This window comes from Protomyctophum parallelum (assembly GCF_964188405.1).
Source record: "Protomyctophum parallelum genome assembly, chromosome: 13".
Lineage (NCBI taxonomy): Eukaryota > Metazoa > Chordata > Actinopteri > Myctophiformes > Myctophidae > Protomyctophum > Protomyctophum parallelum.
This window is the reverse complement of record NC_139708.1, coordinates 42,494,981-42,514,450: the sequence shown is the minus strand read 5'-3', so window position 1 is coordinate 42,514,450 and position 19,470 is coordinate 42,494,981. Positions and strand designations below refer to the sequence as shown.

General features: G+C 42.4%; 1 protein-coding gene across 2 annotated transcripts; it reads left to right on the top strand.

The window, feature by feature from the left end:
• The first annotated feature begins 8 nt into the window (after positions 1 to 8).
• Positions 9 to 19,035, top strand: mettl22 (methyltransferase 22, Kin17 lysine). Of its 2 annotated transcripts, XR_014570142.1 has the most exons (13): positions 9 to 54; positions 1,124 to 1,292; positions 2,475 to 2,652; positions 4,970 to 5,118; positions 6,227 to 6,267; positions 7,310 to 7,454; positions 8,943 to 9,014; positions 9,117 to 9,170; positions 9,659 to 9,739; positions 11,885 to 11,987; positions 13,032 to 13,200; positions 15,835 to 16,010; positions 18,944 to 19,035. XR_014570142.1 is itself a non-coding variant. In XM_083779898.1 (12 exons), the coding sequence occupies exons 2-12, from the start codon at positions 1,187 to 1,189 to the stop codon at positions 15,907 to 15,909; spliced, it is 1,173 nt and encodes a 390-aa protein (XP_083636024.1). In that variant the 5' UTR covers positions 9 to 54; positions 1,124 to 1,186; the 3' UTR covers positions 15,910 to 17,642. The 2 variants fall into 2 exon arrangements, 1 of the variants encoding a protein (XP_083636024.1); XM_083779898.1 differs by lacking the exon at positions 18,944 to 19,035 and having other exon boundaries at positions 15,835 to 17,642.
• The last annotated feature ends 435 nt before the right edge of the window (positions 19,036 to 19,470 follow it).

Genomic DNA, 19,470 nt, shown 5'->3' with positions numbered 1-19,470 from the left:
GTCCGTCATTTGTGTCCGTGTAGCTGGCAGGAGAGGAGCATGGAAGAAGTTTCTGTGAGTTGTCCTTCCAAAAATAAAATTACCCAAATTCGCCTTTATCTTGTCTTTAATTAGTCTCCCCTCGGACGTTCAACGAATGTTTTTATTCGGAAAACGGCAGGTTAAGTTATATGTTGTGATATTCGTTGAATTTCAAGATGTTGTTTATGTGCGCCCCGCCCCCTCTTTACCTAAATCACAAAATGAACTAAATGAAAATGAGCTTACACTTATGCACGCTATTCTTCTCCAGATAGAGTAGAATGTTCAAAAACATTAAAATCTAACAGCAAAACAATGTACACCATATCTTAAAATGCCAGTTAGATATTGCACTTTGCAGCCTGCTAAACCGATTAACACTGACCTAACGAACGGTAACTTTGGTAAAGTGTCGCTGGTAGAATCTACATCGGGGTCGAATAGAGTTAATCTTTGACTTGTTTGCACCTAACCACAGTACTGTAATCTATTCGCGCTCGTGTGTGTGTGTGTGTGTGTGTGTGTGTGTGTGTGTGCGTGTGGTGCGTGCGTGGTTGTGTGGTTATGTGGTTGAACACAAGTTAGCAGCGTTCATTTCGAAGCTGTTACAAAGCAGACACCAGCCTCTATAAATAAAATGCAGGCCTTTCTGCTATGCTGCTAGGCATTCCGACCACATGCCATTGACTTTAAAGCAGGGCCCATAAGAGGGTGCATATTATTTGCGTGTTTTGACATTGATTAAACATGCAATTATCTCAACAATTAAGCTGACTATATTTTCAAAGTAACTGTTGATACATAATATTTAGTTTGATTCAGAATATTACAAATCAATAGGTGTATTTGGCCATATACTGTAGGCTACTGTATGTTAAAACAACTTATCATACTGATACAACATGCTTTGACTTTGACATACTTCAAAATGGTCCAACTGTGTCCAACGGGGTTGAATAGATCGAGTTAATCTTTGACTTGTCTGCACCTAACCACAGTACTGTAATCTATTTGCGCTCGTGTGTGTGTGTGTGTGTGTGTGTGTGTGTGTGTGAGAGTGAGAGACGCTTGTTTGTGTTGTGCGTATGTGTGTTGTCTCCAGGCATGAAGTAGCAGCACATCCCCAGTGCATCAGTAGTGCCGTCGAGGTGATGTGGGAGCAGCCATGGACATCATCACCTTCCACTATGACACGGTACTGTCCGATGTTCACCTGCTACAGCCCAACGCACGCCACCTTATGGCACGCCTCAACGGTGTTGGACAGCCAGGTCTGTGTGTGTGTGTGTCTGTCTGTGTATAGTCTGTGTGTATACTGGTTTCGTCATGCCTCAATCGTGTAGGAGCCTAACCGGAATGCTCGCCTTAAAATTAATTCACCCTCATTTTCTTCCGCCGACCGCTCGTCTGGGCGGTTCTTGTAGCATTAATTTTGACTGAGGACAAGGCTAGAAATAAGATACCCATGATGTACCTGTCTAAATACTTCCTTAATGTTAACGAAGTCCACACCCACATCACCAGAGGGAGTGCAACGAACCATGTACAACCCAGATTCTGCACAAACAAGGGACTACATTATTTTCGCTCCTATGCCACCAAAATGTGGAAAGCCCTACCAACAGTCATTAAGACATGCGAATCCCTTGACTCCTTCAAAACCGCTCTCAAAGGGCACCTACGGACGGCTGCAATTCCAAACTGGCCCCCGTAAAATCTGAATCCCCCACCCACCCACTCCTTTTTCCCCTCACTGTATGTTTCTTTTCCCTTTTTACCTCCTTTATGATGAATTCCTGTTTTGTTCTTTGGCTATATAGAAGTGTCTATTTGTACGTCTCTAAATGTTTTGAAAGGTGGACCCTCTTGTAAACAAGTGTAATGCTTTATTGGGTCATCCACTCACAGTTAACAGTCTTTGTATTGAGTTGTGCTTGAAATGTACTGTAATTCTGCAAACTGTTAATACATATTTCAATCAATCAATCAATCAATCAATCAATCAATCAATCAATCAATCAAAAGGTTCGGTATAGTTCTATCTGGGGGGTAAGTTTAGGAATGGGCTTAGGTTTTGGCAGCGTTTCACTGAGGTTAAGCTTGGGAATAAGGTTATGTTTTACCGTTTAGACATAGTTTGCTGAGGCTACATTTAGGAATACCAGGCTGAGCAGTTATGCCGTCTGTACACCGACCCGAGCTGACTGTGTTTTCAGGCGAGCGTTCTAGTATCCGTGTAGTATCTGTGTATAAACATTCCTCAACCATGTCCTGGACCTATCCTTTCGAGAACTTACATTCTAACTATTTCTTAATACTGTTGTTATTCAAGTAATATTAGTTTCCACTTCCTTTATAGCAACGTAACATTTAGAAAGCATCGTCTAAGAATACAGATTAATTAAAAATTTTAACATATTAGGAATAATGTTTTTGTGCAAATCTCCGTACAGTCTTTGTTTCCAAGTACAAGCTCATTTCCACTGCTCGTGAGGAAGATTTACACGGTGACACACAGGAAGACAGTGTGAGGGAAGATGAGAAAGGGAGCACGCCGGTGGCAGAGGAAGAAAAGGACAGCACTGTGAAGCCAATCCTAGACGAAGATGGGGACCTGGAGGTGACACGCAGGTACGTCCAACAAAGGATTAACTTCTCTAACCAAACATGCATCTCTGTCCACAGCTGTGATGGTATTGAGGCGAGCACTGGTTCTCAGAGTGGGGTCCGGGGACCACCAGGGGTCCTGTGGGTCCCCAGAAGATTAGTTAATATAGCGATACAGTTTTTACCACTTTACACCTAGATACATCGGCCATTTGAAAATAGCCGTGGTGTGAAAATAAAGTGTCGTGGTGTCACACATTGTGAACCTGTAAACGTGCTAGTTTCCAAAACAATTTAAACATTCAATTTCAAACACAAATCTTTTATGCAGGGTCCCAAGATTGGGGCTCCAGTCCGTAGGCAAATACGTATTATTAATTTGAAGAAGCACTCTGTATGATTATACATTGTACCGTATGAAGAAAATAGTGGTATGTCCGCACACGATATAGTTCTGCTCCCCGTATCTTTTTGCGAACGCAGTGAGCCACTTACTATGACAGCAAGGGCTGAATGTCTGTGTGTGTGTGTGTGTGTGTGTGTGTCCCGCTGTTACACCACCCGCCCGCCACCAGAGGGCGCAGCTGTAGCACACACACACACACACAGGGCGCAGCTGTAGCACACACGCACACACACACACACACACACACACACACACAACCACACACACACGAGCTGCGTTCGCTTCCCGCGTTTGCGCGTCTTACTTGTATATCAACCTAAACTAAGGCTGTCAAAAATAACGCGTTAATGGCATTAATCAATTGCGTTAATTAATTGCGTTAAAATATTTAACGCAATTAACGCATGTTAGTGTAAGTGTTCCCCCTAACATGCGCCCGTGCGCGCGGCTCAGGAACGTCCAGACTCCAGAGCATAACAAATCTGTCACTGTGTAGCACACAGTCATGATTGAACAACACCAGAGAGATAGCTTGTGTATTGTAGTTTGGTTGCAAAGTGGTTTGATTCTGTAACTCTGTTGCGTTACTTTGTCTGCCTAGCAAAGCCCCATTAGGCTACACACACACACACACACACACACACACACACACACACACACACACACACACACACATAGTGTTAGCTATCAGCGCGCTGCAAGAATCACTCGGGTCCGTCGCAACTTGTGGACATTTTGAAAATGCCATTAATGTTTGTCCGGCTGGTTTCGTTTTGTCCTACGCGATTACGTGAATCAGCATGGCTGCGCCTGCAGTAGGCTATTACCAAAACAAACACATGGTACTTTTGTGTCGCACATGGAAAGCAACTGAAAACGACCATGGATATATTAAAGACAGTTCCCCTGTGCTGCTGTGCACCGCGGAGATAATGCGCAACTCCAGGTACGAACCAAAACACTGACTGAAGCTGATTCACGACTAACTATCTCCAGACTAGTCCTGCAGTCCCGCAATGAAGGAGAGACAATCTCGCCTCTCACTACAGTCCACTACAATGCCATTCTAGCCTTAAAACCTACATTTATGTTATTCAATAATTACTTTAGCGCAAAATATAGGCTTTTCTAAACCAAGCCCTGTTTCCAAAAATGCTTATGTGCCATTATTGTATTTTGTGAATTTCAATTAACTATAGTCTACAGTTTAACCCATTGCTTCTCAGCTATTTTAATTTCAAGGACCCCCAAATTAAATTGATAGAAAGTAGCCTAGGCCATTTTATTATGATTTTCATCTCTGGACTGGGACCCCAGTCTCCATTCATCCATCCATCCATCTTCAACCGCTTATCCCTAGTCGGGTCGCGGGGGCAACAGCTCCACCAGAGTGTTCCAGACTTCCCTCTCCAGAGCAACATTAGTGACTTCCTCCTGGGGGACCGCAGTCTACATGGCCAAAAGCCAGTGTTGATTTAACTCAAAGTGTAGGCTAGGCCTACAAATGCTCACATCACATCATGTCTATACTAAATGCATTAGAAAACAAAAATCATTCAAAAACAAATGTATATCCGCTTTCTGTCATTTATATTTCCATTTCCACAACAATAAACAGGAAAACATGGCATATTTTGGACATAGTTCGAATGGTGATTAATCATGATTAAATTAATTTTGAAGCTGTGATTAATCGGATTAAAATTTTTAATCATTTGACAGCCCTAACCTAAACACAACAAAGTTTCTCCCCGGGAACCTAATAGGTTGATATAAAAAAGACGGGGAGCGGAACTATATTGTGTGCGGACATTCCACTATTTTAATTTGTTTTTGGGTCCAGCACCGTATTCTGAAACTGGGGTGTGCATATCGTTTTCCTTCTTTCCATATACATTGTACCGCGACATAAAGAATGCTGCTGTTGTCCTCCAGGCCCAGACAGAGCACCCAGACAGAGAGGGTCAGCAGAACACAGGTGTGTCCTACCATCCTCAGCCAATCAACAGCCACGCAGGACGACGAGGACAACGAGGAGCAGGACGATGACGACCACCAGCACCTCAAAGATGTGATACGGATCGGTAGGTAAAGCACCGGAAATGCATTTTCCAATTAAAAAAAACAACTTTTTTGAATATTTGTCAACAGAAGATCAGAATTCTATTCCATAAACATGTTATAAACGTATGGTGAAAATAGCACATCTACAGCTCAGATCGGCTGATGTCACTATTAAATAGGACTTAAGTGGTCAATTCAGAATCTATGTTTTGGATCTGAATCTGTCTCTTTTGGATCTCGAAATAAAAATGTTTGGGGACCTCTGGTTTAACCCATTTAGGCCTGACCTCGAAATTTAAAAAAAATCTTCTAAATCCTCCAGTTTTCTGAAATACATATTTTCACAATCTTTCAAAAATAGCAGACCTATGAGCTTGTAGATCTGCTATTTTTCAATAGCTAAATTATAACATAATGTGTAAAACACCAAAAGGGGTTCCCGCCCAAAATGTGTTAAAAGACTCCAGTCGGCTATTTTCACTACTTCTTAAACATTTGTTTTCAAATGTATGGGATTTCTTTGTTCCAGTAATCTCATGGAGAAATCAAAGAGTAATCAATTATTGGATTTGTTTTAATTCATTAAAAAGACCAAAAAATAAAGGGACCCATAAAAATGTGTCCGCAACCCATAAATGGGCCCCGCCCGACCCAGTGGTTTAAACGACTCCATAATATGTAGTTTATCAATATGGTATTGATAAAGGGACAGCCAGTAAACCTTGGTTGTAAAATCTAGTGATCTGCCCGTTTTGGTGTGGTTTGTGAAGATGGGGAACGGAGGTCACTATCGTATGAAGGAGCTTGAACATGCAGGGTGTGTATGTGAATACAAAGAACCGTGCATCTTTCTGCCAGGATATCAATGGACACTTTTCACAGGATAAACACAGCTGCAGCTAATCAAATTAATAGTGTGCAAGTTTCTATTTGGGTGTGTTGGCAATCAATGTTGTTGACTATTGTCACGGTGCTTGCAGACAGTTTGGCGTACCTATATATCAAATAGTCATTAATAATGCAGCTGTCTTTACCCTGGCATGGAATGTTTGTGTTAATTTGTTATGGACTGGAAATGCTGCGCATATTTAATGTGTTTAAATGTGCATATATCCAAACTATTTACAGAACACACCATGGCCACCACTCTGGAAGATGTGGGAAAACAGGTCAGTCTCGCCATAACCATGCGATGCTACATTCACTTGAACTGTTCTCATCATCATCATAATCATCGTCATCGTCATAATAATTACATCATAATTACTGGACAGCAGGACACAGTCCACACTCCACAGTCTATACATACAAGTAGGCCTAGGGCTGTCAGGATTACAAATTTAAGTTGACAATTCATTGTTAACACAAATGATTGCGATTCACAATTGTATTGTGCTTTGACATTGAAGAAATGAAAAAAATGCACAGGGCTTATATAACTAATAATTTAAACATACAAATAAATTACTGACATATTTAATAATTGTATACTTAAAACGACTTACATGTGTCTAAGCTTGTAGATCAGTTATTTCTGCTGTTTTTGGAAATTGTTTGATTAGAAAAAATATATATATTGTTCTATAATTGCATTATGGGAATTATTTGACAAAACATATTTCATTTAGCTTTCTGCTGTTACCCTAGTTGTGTCTCATCATTTTTCTCATTGATGTTTGTGTTGTCTGTTGATGCTGATTTTAACCTTGATACGAGTATCAGGGGACGAGGGTGTGACATCATAAACGTTAGACTTTGTCTCCTGGCCATTTCAACAAGTGTTGCGCGGCAAACTTGCGATGAGAGGCAGTAGTTTCATATCACTGATGAATCCTTGGTATCTTTTTTTTTTTACCAGGCTGTAGCACATTTTGTTAAACATTAAGCTTGAATTAGGAAAGTGTCACAACAGTCCAGATCAAGAAGTAAGTGATATACAAGCTAGCCGTCCTGATGGCATTTGTTCTGAGTGCTGCTAGAGTGATAATGCACGTCTTCTGCTGAATGTTTTTCAAGCCATTGTCAGTTTTCCGCTTGACAAGTTTGCACAGCATTTAGCCACTATGGCAGTAGACTGTAATTTATGTCAACTCTGATGGTAATTAGCCTTAATGACACCCTGCTTTCAGCCAACTTGTCTCTGTCTCATTGTTTTTTTACACTGCATTATTCTCTCATATTTCCCCCGCCTCCACTCCTGCTATTGGTTAGGTGTGGCGTGGAGCGTTCCTATTGGCTGACTACATCCTCTCTCAGTCGGCAACGTTCAGAGGAGCCACGGTGTTGGAGCTGGGGGCCGGAACGGGCCTGACCAGCGTCGTCATGGCAACTCTGGCCAAAACAGTTTACTGCACAGGTAACGGTACAATGAGTACAATGCCTGCCGCCGTGTCACAAGGTTGAAAGGAGAATCCCAGCCGTGGGTTGATCATTTCATTTAAGTGCTTGTTAATCACAAGACTGACTTAATTATATCTATTCCTCCAGAAAACACTCCTACTTAATGTTATAGTGACTTAAGTTGACACAAAGAGAGAGAGCACAACATTGATCATTAGAGATGACTATATTAAAATGACATGTTATTAAGCATGTAACGATATATCGTAAATCAATTTAAAATCAATTCAAACTTGTCGTGATGAAATCACAATTTGAATTGTGACGCAAACGGCTGAGGAGGGCGCATACAAAAGAGGAGGAAATACAGGATCTGTGTAAAAGAGAATTGATAAAAAAACAGTTTTCAGTCATTTGCTACTAGTACTGTATTGAAAACTGTCCCACAATGAACAACAAAACTCATTCGCTCAGTCTTATGCCAAGGCACGAAGAGTCTGTGTCTGAAAGTGCTCCTAAACCCCACTAGCCCACCAAGGAGAGGGTGGGAGGCCTGTGTCACAATAGCTTCCATCTTCCTCCTCAGTCTCGCCTGGTTAATAAACCAGACACGAATCTGCCGTTGGCACAACAACAACAAATTGTCACCACGTGACTGTGACAATCCAAACTAAACTGAACTGAAGATGTAATGAGTGCACACTGCGCAGATGACACACTGTGAGGGACAGCTTGAAATGTGTCTGTGCTTCAAGCCTAAGCTAACCCACTGGGTGAATCAAGTGCGTGGGTTCATTGTGTTTTGTTTCCTAGTTGTCGCTGAGAGGGCATTACACGACCCGGCCACCACACAGTGAGACACAGTATGCATAATTATGCTCACTCCTAACGGACACCGGGTTCCGCATTCCTGACAAGGGGACACTTTAATTGGACCGAGGCAGCAGAGCGGACAGACATTTCGACATTTCAAGTGATTAATGCAACTGCTTCCTGAGCATCAGACATTAATTAGAGTGAAGCCGCAACATCGATGTGATCCCACCGAGTACAACTTTGGAATGTAGTGTTTTTAATAACCATGTTACGTGCTTGCCTTATCCCATGGGGTTTTTGCCATTATACTTTTTTTTGAGTTGCGCTTGAAATTCCTAATACAAATCTCATCAAATCTCATCCTCTCTCATGGTCTGCATCCATCGGAGAACACAGCATTGGATGACGTGGCGACTCTTATCTCGTGTCCCACAGTCTCTGGAGGCCCTTCTGTTTTCAGTCTCTTATTAAGTTATAGTGGGGATGGGAGAGGCACTTGGGGATAATGGAGAACAGAAACGCTTCACTGAGACGATTACCATCGATTGTTTTGTGCAAATAACAACAAGGCAATGAGAGGTACGCCGGGAACCAGAGTTGAATGTGATAACGGTAGCAAGACACACGGGTATAATAATAAGGTGTCGTTGTTTCCGTGTGATCTCAAAGTCCTGTTCGCCTGTTGCAGATGTTGGAGAGGATCTTCTCGGCATGTGTCGGCAGAACGTCACGTCGAATAGACATCTAACGGAGCCTGCAGGTGAGATCACTGTATTTAAAACGTCCTCTTCATGTTTCAGCATCGGACTGGCAACACAATGTGGAATATGTTGTTGTTGTTGTCCGTCTGTCGGTCCAACAGGTGGTGAAGTCAAGGTGAGGCAACTAGACTGGCTCAAACATGACCTTTGTACAGGTAGGAGTGATCTCACTCTCCAGTCACTCACACACATGTGACACCCACAAAATGCACGCACGCAAGCTCATAGCATACTATTATCTAGTATCACAATCATTTTAGCCACTTTAGTCATATTGTATGCTTTGGCTATTCAAAAGCTCAAGAGCTCATAGCCAGGAATAACATGTGCAAATGTTTTAATGTATATAATAAAGTGAACATTTAAAACTCTAATCTTTGTATCTGGGGGTCCCTGGAACAAAATATTTTGAGATGAACGGTCCGCGAACAAATGCATATCAAGTTGGGGATCATTTACATAAGTACATGAGACAAAAGTTTGAGCACCACTGATTTAGCTACACAAGTAGACATTTTTGTTTTTATCGTAATGAGTTAAGAAGAGTCTAACTCCTCCTGATCCAATCCCTCCCCAAAATTACACGTCATTACATACACCTCTCGTGTAACATTGCTTAAGTTTGTTGTTCTTTCATCTCCAGATGCTGATGTGGAATTCAGCTGGACTGAGGAGGAAGTGGCAGATCTCCATGACAGCACTAGGTTCATCCTGGCAGCCGACGGTAAGAGTTTGCACAATGCGTGACCTTTGACCTCAGGTTATGGATGTATTTGAACACTGTAAGCAAGTCAGGGTCATCGTCACATCGCAGGTGTTAAGAAGTGTGGTGAAATTCCTTTGGGAACAAAAAACCCTTTTACAGAAAAAGTTTTCTGTAAAAGGGAAGGAGAATATCGACTGAAAGAGATAACGATAGAAACGGGTGAAATAAGCAAATGTAATGTAAAAACATATATTCATGCAGGGCTCCAGCGTGCGACCTATTAGGTTGCATATGCGACTTAATTTCTTAATGTGCGAGTTAAATTTGAACGAGGTCACACCGGTGCTACTTATTGCTTTCACTCCCAGCCTCAACCATGAAGCACGGGCATTAGCGCGATAATAAAATATTACTTTATTCTCGCTCATTCCGCGCCTCCTCTCTCTCTTTCTCCCTCCCTCTCTCTCTCTGCCTGTCTGTCTGCACCGGTCTGCACACGACACGCGTGAGTTCAACAGCGGCGGCGTGCTCACTGATCAACCCTGAAAAAAACGAAACTGATTTCAGCATCGGCTGTACACATAAGTTTCCCTGAGACGTTTAGAAACTTTCCCCTTCACAATAAAGTCAGTTCAGTTTTCACATGTTCATTCCATATTCCAATATCCTTATTGGCCATTAGGTTGAACATGCCCATGCAGAAGGTAAGGGGTGTGTCTCATGGGTGTGTCTCATTTCTGTTTCATATACAGTAGCCAAATGATATTAACGATATGGAAAAATGCACTATAGGTTAATTAATTATAATAATTTCCTATAGAATGTGTGAGTGAAAAATATAACATGTTATGTGCTTAATTTAAGGCATTTATGCTTCAGCCAAGAAAACCTGTGCTAGCCTTGGTGATAAGGTCATGTATTAATACAGCGCTGCGGCGCTATACAAAAAAAAGCTGGTGCTACCTAATTTGTGGTGGCGCTACCAACTGAAAAGGTAGGTGGCACTAGTGCTACCTGTGAAAAAGTTAGTCTGGAGCCCTGTATTCATGTCAATGGTAAATTTATATAGCACTTTTATCCAAAGCACTTTACATAGACTGCGCATTACATTCACCCATCAACACACATATTCATACACCGATGGCAGAGGAAACCATGCAAGGCACCAACCTGCACATCGGGAGCAATTAGGGGTTCAGAGTCTTGCTCAATGACACTTCGACACTAACTCTGGGAGAGCCCGGGATCGAACTGGGAACCTTGCGGTTCCCAATCCGGCCGCTCTACCGGCAACTCTAGCCCTGAGCCACTGCCACCCCGTGTACAAGCAGGTCAAATAATTCCAGATATTCATGAGAATGGCAATGGTATGATGCAGTTCTTAAAAAAGCAGCATATTTAGTTACAGATACTGTATGTGCATGAGGTTAATAATGGCAGGTGCAGCAATAGAACAGTAACTTACATATAGAATATAGACCTTTTTTGCAAATTGTCTATATTGAATATAGTTCCTGTCGGGAAGAAGCCTCTTATTTCCATATTTTAACTTGTTGTTTCCCCCCCCCCCTAAATGAATGTCCTATTTCGTAGCAAGAATAGCCGATCTACTATCTCAAAACGTGTCACATCGTAGCACATTTTGGGCTAGTACATCTACTACCGGTATGTTTGCTATCCTGAAAAGTAACCGTTTTGAAAAGTAAGCCCTATGCCTCTAAAATAGGCCCTTGTAGTAACAAGGTTTTTCAGAAAACTGTCAGGATTTAGAAGACATTTGTAGAATCTGGTCTCAGGTCTACATCGGTTAACTTGTGCACATTTGATTCTTGTTGGACCTGCTGTGCAATCATGTTTTACTGTCTGGTTCTTCTGTATCGATAACAGTATCAGATTAATGTCTGCTAATTTACTTACTGCCAGTAGGAGGCAGCACAGCCTCAGTGAAGTGCAGTGCTTTTCAGCCAGACTTGGGAGAGAATGTTTGGTGGCTTTGACTGGTTGGAAGAATGACTGTAAATCACAACCATGGTTGGTAGAAATGCATAAGTTGTGCTGTGTTTTCAACAACTGACATTCCTTAATAGTGGTTGAAACTACTGATTACTGAATAAGCGTGGACACACACAAGTAATGGTGTGCTCTGTTTCTGTTTGCCTGCAGTGTGCTATGACGATGAGCTGACAGACGGGTTTTTCCGAACCATCTACAGACTTTGCAGTAACTTCCAGCAGCCCTGTACTGCCTACCTTTCTATAGAGAAGAGGTGAGATAATATAACCCCTGTACTATCTAGTCTGTCTACCTGTCTGTCTATAGAGATAATAAGTAAGTACCGTAAGCATTTGCCCAGCCATGAAGCCCATAGGACTAGGGCTCCCGTTTCATCGTTAGGCAGATTTAAAAAAGGATATATCCCCGGCCGATAGATGTGAATTGTGAACGGTCTGGGGGACCATTTAAAACAAAGGCGGCTTGCATGCTGTGGTTTGCTATACTAAACAGAAATTTGCATGCACAAGGGCTGCCAAAGTAGGCTATCTTTTGTTGTTTTTCTTGCTTTTTTGCACCCTCTCTTCGAAGTTAGACTGGGCCAGCTCTAAACTGACTGGGCCACGGCCCGCGTGGTCTAATGGACCCTACGCTGGTGGCCCACAGCCCTCTCTTGAGACACAGAGTAGAAAAAGATTGTGGTATTTTATCATGAAAACTTGTGAGGACCAATTATAAGAAAGCAGGTTGAAAAGTGGTGAAGTGGTAGCCTGGCTAATAAGCCAGACTCAAATCACACTGTCGTGTAGCCTGGCTAATAAGCCAGACTCAAATCACACTGTCGTGTAGCCTGGCTAATAAGCCAGACTCAAATCACACTGTCGTGTAGCCTGGCTAATAAGCCAGACTCAAATCACACTGTCGTGTAGCCTGGCTAATAAGCCAGACTCAAATCACACGTTGTGTGGTATCCGGCAGGCAATTTATTTTTTCCAACGGCTGATTCGGTCTGGCTTATTAGCCAGGCTAGTGAAGTGGTCCTTTAATGTCCAGCTTTTTGAGGGGCGCTAGCACCTCCAACGTCTGGCTTTCGGAATTACGCCATGTGGCAGACAAGTCTATGGACTTGTCTTGCTCAAGGGCACTTTGACACTAACTCTGGGGGAGCCCGGGTTCGAACTTGCAACCTTCCGGTTACCTTCCAGCCACTCTATATCCCTGAGCCACTGCCGCTGCCAGGCGCGTTCTCTTTTTTTTAAACAATTGTTATAAACAGTTCTGCGCTGTTCCTTCTCTCCTTGTACCTGTCTGTCACTAGGCTGAACTTCACCGTGAGACACATGGACATATCGTGCGAAGCCTACGACCACTTCCAGCACTGCATGTCCCAGCTGCAGACCATGGAGGATGGACGCAGCACCTTCCTTGTGGAGCAGGTCCCTTCCACCTTCCCCCAGTTCATGCACTACGAACGCATAGAGCAACTGGTGAGATATGTTTAATGATACTAATGAATTGCATTGTTATAGCGCTTTTCCAAGTGCTCAAATCGCTTTACAATGTTACAAATTCATTCATACGTTGGGAGGTGAAGTGGCGAACAGTCGACGCCAGCGTCCTCACCTCCCACGTTCACACACCAATGGTGGCGAGCTCACACCGACCGACTCATTGGAGCCAATGTAGGGTTCAGTGTGGAGTGGGAAGAGTTTAAAGCATTGCGGACTGGCACTGCTGCTGCCCAACATGAACACTGTGTCTCGACATACTGTCCCTTATTATCGTAAAGTCGGGTAGTGTACACTGTTTATTTTTGCACAGAGGAGCCATGTGTGTCTGACTACGTCGCCTCAGCTAACAAAAGGGAAGCCTGATGTATGCTTCGCCGTACGATGTGTCGCATGTTAAAAAAATAGCTGATCTGCAAATGTTGTGAGCTGCTAGTAGATCGGTTATTTAAATACAAAATAATAAAAAATCTAAATATTGCTTTGATGCTCATATTATCCTTAGGAAGTATTAAGTTGTATTTATTAGAATATGCATTCCATAGGGCTGGACCACACCTAGATTTTAGCAAATTTAGATTTTTTTAATAATGGGATGAATCTACAACAAGAGCCAATCTAGAGTTGAAATACCCTCCATTGACTCCCCACTCATCCAATAAATATCCTTTTGCTGTAAGTTATTCATCCCTCTTTTATCCATCCGGCGAGACGGGTCGCCACATTTTAGGAGCACCAAGAAACTCCTCCAGGTGCTCCTCTGAGTAGTTGTGTGCAGCCCTGATAATAAGAGTACTATGTTCATGTTGTGTTTACAATCATTTGAAAGTCCTGCAGACGGCAGAAGAGACAAACACAGTGACACACACACACACACACACACACACACACACACACACACTCAATGCGCTTCTGAGAGTAGCCTACACAGGTGGAACAAATTAATGAAAGAGAGACAGCTAACGAGCAAGCTACACTGCCTGCCAGCAACTCATTCAACTCATGGCTCATTTTTATGGAATGATGAGCTCGCATCAGGGACGTAGCTGACCATTTGGTTGCCCTACTCGTAGGATATTTGTGCTGCCCCCCTCCCGACGAGAGTGCTGCTAGCCTATTCCTCACGCAGATCGGCTATTTTCGCTGTTTGCGAGGACGCACACACGGCCGCTCGTCATTACGTGGTGGAGCCGCAGCAGCGGAGCACATGTCAGAGCCACTAGACGCTGTGTGTGTGCGCGTGCGTGTGTGCGTGCGTGCGTGTGTGTGTTGGGAGAGACGAGAGAGATTGATAAAGAGAGGGCGCTGCGCTCTCTTCAGTGCTGCGCTAATCATGTTCAAGGCGGATATATCATGTTGAATTGCAGCCTTGTTAAAAGCACTCGGATAAATTAATTAATTTGAAACAAATGGTTCGGATGTTCGCTCGAAAATTCCTGCCGAAGTTCGAGTCCTAAAAACAGTGCTAGGGTACAGCCTTAGCCCAAGGACACTTCGCCATGTGGACAGGAGGAGCCGGGATTCGAACCGCCCACCCAGGGATCATTGGACGACCTCCTGAGCCACATCGCCCGTTTGTTTATTTGACATGGACATCATAATCACATTGCATGTGAGATAGATCCTCATATATGTACAGTACTGTACATACAGTTAATGCACTACGAACGCATAGAGCAACTGGTGACATATATAACTTCATATATGTACAATACTGTATATTGTTGCTGTCGGGCAGCCATATTTTTACTTTTTGTGTTTTTGCGTAAATTAATTTGGTCATACTACAGCATCACACAAAAGCATCAAAAGTAGCGGATCCACAAGCTCAAAACATGACACAAAGCGACACATTTTTAGCTTGTAGATCTGCTACTTTTTCTTTATTTGTTTTATATTTTGAAAATAATTAAACGCTTTTGGTTGATATAATACATTGTATGTGCACTAGATGGAGCTAAAGTATTAGTATTAAAAATAGGTAGCACATTGGTTGTGTGCCATTGCGACCACTCAAATACAAGACTAGAACATTTTAGTACATTTTTGTATTTGTATTAGTGCATGTTAAATAAAAGATAATGGCACGCACATTGCATATCTCTGCCGTCGGGCAGAAACCACCTGCCGGTATGTACAAAATATTAACACTATTTGTGCCCAACAAATCCTTGTTTACGGCCCGACTGAACTGTCTCTTTACTCTAAATCTACGGCGCTCTCCATGGTTTTGATAAAACTGTAACGTTCTGTCATCATTTCTGACTTAACCAATCATCCTTCGTTTGGGATATAAACGCTTCTAGAGAGAGTTGAGATGTGACAGCGCAAAGTAGTAATGGAAGATTATACCTCCTGGTTTTGGGGGGAAATGGAAGGCGGGGCTTTTCAGAGTAAAATCTGCCTCATCTGCTGGGCACTCTAGTGCCTTTTATTCTTAAAAACAAACTGGAAGTGTTAACTTTTAAGGAAATTACAAAAAATATTTGTAAAGCGGCTCACACAGACATAAAGGTTGTTCAATAGCCCTGATTTATATAAAAAAAACTATAAAATAGTTGAAAAATAATCTATTTATTCGATACAACCATTACCCTATTTTTGTTTCTCCAGGAACTATGGAGGGTAACCGCCACACCTCTGCATTTGAAGCGAGCGTCAACTGTGTCTGCATTGCTTCCATCCTGAGATAGACTTGAGCTGGTAGTACTAGTGGGCCGGGGTGGTCGTCACGCCACCTGTGGGTTGAAAACCCACTCCACATTTTGCCGGCGCCCATTGCACCTACGGTACAGTAGCGCAAGATGAGGCTAGATAGTGAAATATTATATTAGACAGCTAATCACTCTGGTGTGGTTGCGTTAAAGCAAACTTAAATCTCACGACTGAAACAATGTTTGTATGACCAACTCCTAATCTGTGATTTGTGGCATAGTGTTGGCGTGAAAGGAGCCCACCCCCACACACACTAGCACACTGTTTCCTAAACAACTAAGACAATGTACAATTTTGTTTTTTTAATAATATTGTCCCTGCTGGCCTGCACACTGCCAACCAAGTGAATAAATCGCAGATTGAGGCTGTTCACAGATTGAGGCCGTTGCTTTTATGAGACATCTGAGACCATTAGCGTTTCATGGAAGATGCTTCTCTGAACATAATTTGCTAGTCTGACCACTTCAAATGCTCTGGTCTTAAAAACATAACCGAAAACAGCGTGCAATGTATTGAGATCTTGTTTTCACTCTGTGACGCACAACCCGTACAAAGACATCCTGGCTTCTATGGAATCCAAATGTCTGAAATCGGTCGTGGCGACTGAGAACTTTTTAATCCATGCTTTAAGACTGATTTATACGTAGGTGCAGTGGTGCACGCTGTTGTCATGCACTGGAAATAGTTCTCGTTGTGAGCTTGTAGCTCGGCTGTTTTGTATACATCAGGCATTAGGGTAAGAACCTGGCCATTATCCCTGCCATTATCACACCAATAAGTATTACAATATCACTTTAAACAATAAGATAGTATTGAGTGATAGGTGTACGAGCAGCACAAACTGGTGTATGAGCTTTAATTCATATTACATCATAATACATGTCTAATAGAATTCTGTAACACCTCCACCTCACTGGGTTTTGCATCGATTTTGGAATTGAAATTCTTGGATTGTACTTGAGTCTATTTGATATTCATGGTTTTAATCGTAGAGCAATAACTGTGATGTTAATGTTTTGGACAGGGAATGGGCTTGCAGTGGGATGTATTGTTGTGAAATGTTATGGATGTTGCTATCAAATATGGATTGGGATATCTTTGTGAGTGTGAATTTGATATTGGGATATCGTTTTTTTTGTTCTTTGTTTTCTGGTTAAACAACAATCTTAGAAGGACTGGCACTATGCGAAGATTTTACCATCAGAGCCCTATTCCTTTTGAAAAAGACATATACAGTATAAGCTCATCGCAGTATAAGCAGTATAAGCTCATCGCTCATCGCATTGTAACGTGTTGCTGTGAGCTTGTAGATTGGCTGTTTTAGCTATTTCTGAACATGTTATTTTTGGGTTGCCAGGTTTAAACTAAGTGGTTAATGAATGTGTGCACCTTACAACACTATTTATTGATTTAAGCTGTGAATTAAAAATGTGGTTGAATGTAGAACTACGACAAACGAGGATTTTAATAATAACTTCATAAAATATTAATCAGCTTTGTTTTTGTTTCTTAAATTATGACGCAGTGTTAATGTATTGCATCAATGGTGATTGCAAGGCTATCACAGATACAGTATAGATAATTTATTTTTCCACTTTATTCAGATGCTGTTTGATAATAACGACATAAAGGGCTATATGGATTGGAAATCATATGATCAGTGCTAAGATTTGTCATCTTTTAAATAAAACAAAACTGATACATGATCGCATACTCTTTGTTTTTTTACAGCCAAAATAAAATGCGCACTCAGGTTGTAATAATAATAATAGATTGCATTTTTATAGCGCTTTTCTATGCAATACGTGCTTACTCAATGGTCCATTCATTCATACATTGGGAGGTGAAGCGGCTGACAGTCGACACCAGCGTCCTCACTTCCCACATTCACACACCAATGGTGGCAACACGGGGTTCAGTGTCTTGCCTAAGGACACAGGAGGAGCCGGGATTCGAACCGCCGGCCCATGGATCAATGGACGACCTGCTCTACCTCCTGAGCCACAGGTGCCCCTTGTACAGTGGTAAAGTGTCTGCCCACTACCACAGAATCTAGGGCAGAGCTTCCCAACCGCTGGTACGTGTACCACACTGGTGGTACTTGAGCCCCCCTCAGTTATTATGGTGCCAGGTACATGGAGAGCCAACTATTTGCTGAGCTAGTACTTCAGTATTAAAAGGTTAGGAACCAATGATGATCTAGGGGATTGAATCCACCGCGGTGCATCGGGTTTGTCGAGTGTCTAACACGAACACATTTAAGTATTAGGCCTGGCTGGCATTTATTTTGGTGTTCCAATTCAATGTGTTGGACAGTGAATTTCGGTCACGTAGTGAGGTGGTTCTCTTCATTCAAATGACCACCAGATTGGTAGCCAGTATAATATACATGATTATGAGCAGCGGTGGCCGAACGGTTTGCGGAGCGGTCTTGATATCGGAAGGTCGCTAGTTCGTATCCCCGGACCGGCACGTTAGAATTACCAACACTGAAGTGCCCTTGGACAAGGCATTGAACCCCTACCATGAAATGTTCTATGAGCAGGGCCTGGCTGTAAACAAGTTCTTGAGCTTAGTCCAGTTACCCTGGGTAAACGTAGTACCTTTCCTTTCCTTAGTCCAGTTACCCTGGGTAAACGTAGTACCTTTCCTTTCCAACAAGAACCCCATAAACTCTGAGAGACCCGTTGGGGGATCCATTTTGCATCTCTGCAGTCTCTATTACAGACCTGGGGGTCCATTTGGCTGCATGTGGTGCGGAACTGGAACCCCGACAACAAGTAAAGGTCAGGACCCCTGCCCTCTTTGAGAACGACTGACATAACTAGTATCTTGTGTAACTTATTGTATTTCCTCACTGTGGTCACTAGAGGGGGATAGTGTACACTATAAGAGCAAGAAAGACCCTCTTGAAGTGGGGAAGTCTTTTGCAGCCTCACTCACGCATCAACATCACACAACATATCTGTAGAAGGTCTTCTCTGGAACTGTGTTCTATTCTTTACAGAGCTGACAGCTTTGGAACCTCCGTCCTCTACCTGAAGAAGACACGTATGAACGTATCATATGAACGTCGGACATTTTACCCACTTCAAGGTAAACAAATAATAATAATAATAATTTATAAAACCTTCTCTTTTTGCCCCACTTTATAGAAACACACGGTTAACGGGGGGTATTACACTACTGTAGCCTAGTTTGCATTGCAATTGACAAAATAAACATGCATTTTTAACGCAAGATAGAGCATAACATAGTCAATAGTAGGTTAAGCCTACTGTAGTCTACTGTCTACAAAGTGCCATTACAACACTGAATTATTTTTTGCTGACTAAAAATAAAATAAAAATGCCTATCAACCCAAGACACGAATCTTTAAAAAAGAAAAGAAAAACTACTTCAACGCAGACTCTGCAGTCTGCAGCCTACTCTATATCAAAGCTGACATGTTTAGGATAGTGCTGACACGGTGCATTCAACAGAAGGAGGGAGAGTGTGCGTCTGCAGGCTGTAAGGTAAGGTTCACATCTCCAT

What these genes read in the sequence shown, in the direction of transcription:
- mettl22 (XM_083779898.1), top strand. Translation starts at nt 1,187, where the DNA reads ATGGACATCATCACCTTCCACTATGACACGGTACTGTCCGATGTTCAC. An exon ending in CAAAGATGTGATACGGATCG is followed by an intron (nt 5,119 to 6,226) that starts GTAGGTAAAGCA and finishes AACTATTTACAG; the next exon opens with AACACACCATGGCCACCACT. An exon ending in ACGAACGCATAGAGCAACTG is followed by an intron (nt 13,201 to 15,834) that starts GTGAGATATGTT and finishes TTGTTTCTCCAG; the next exon opens with GAACTATGGAGGGTAACCGC.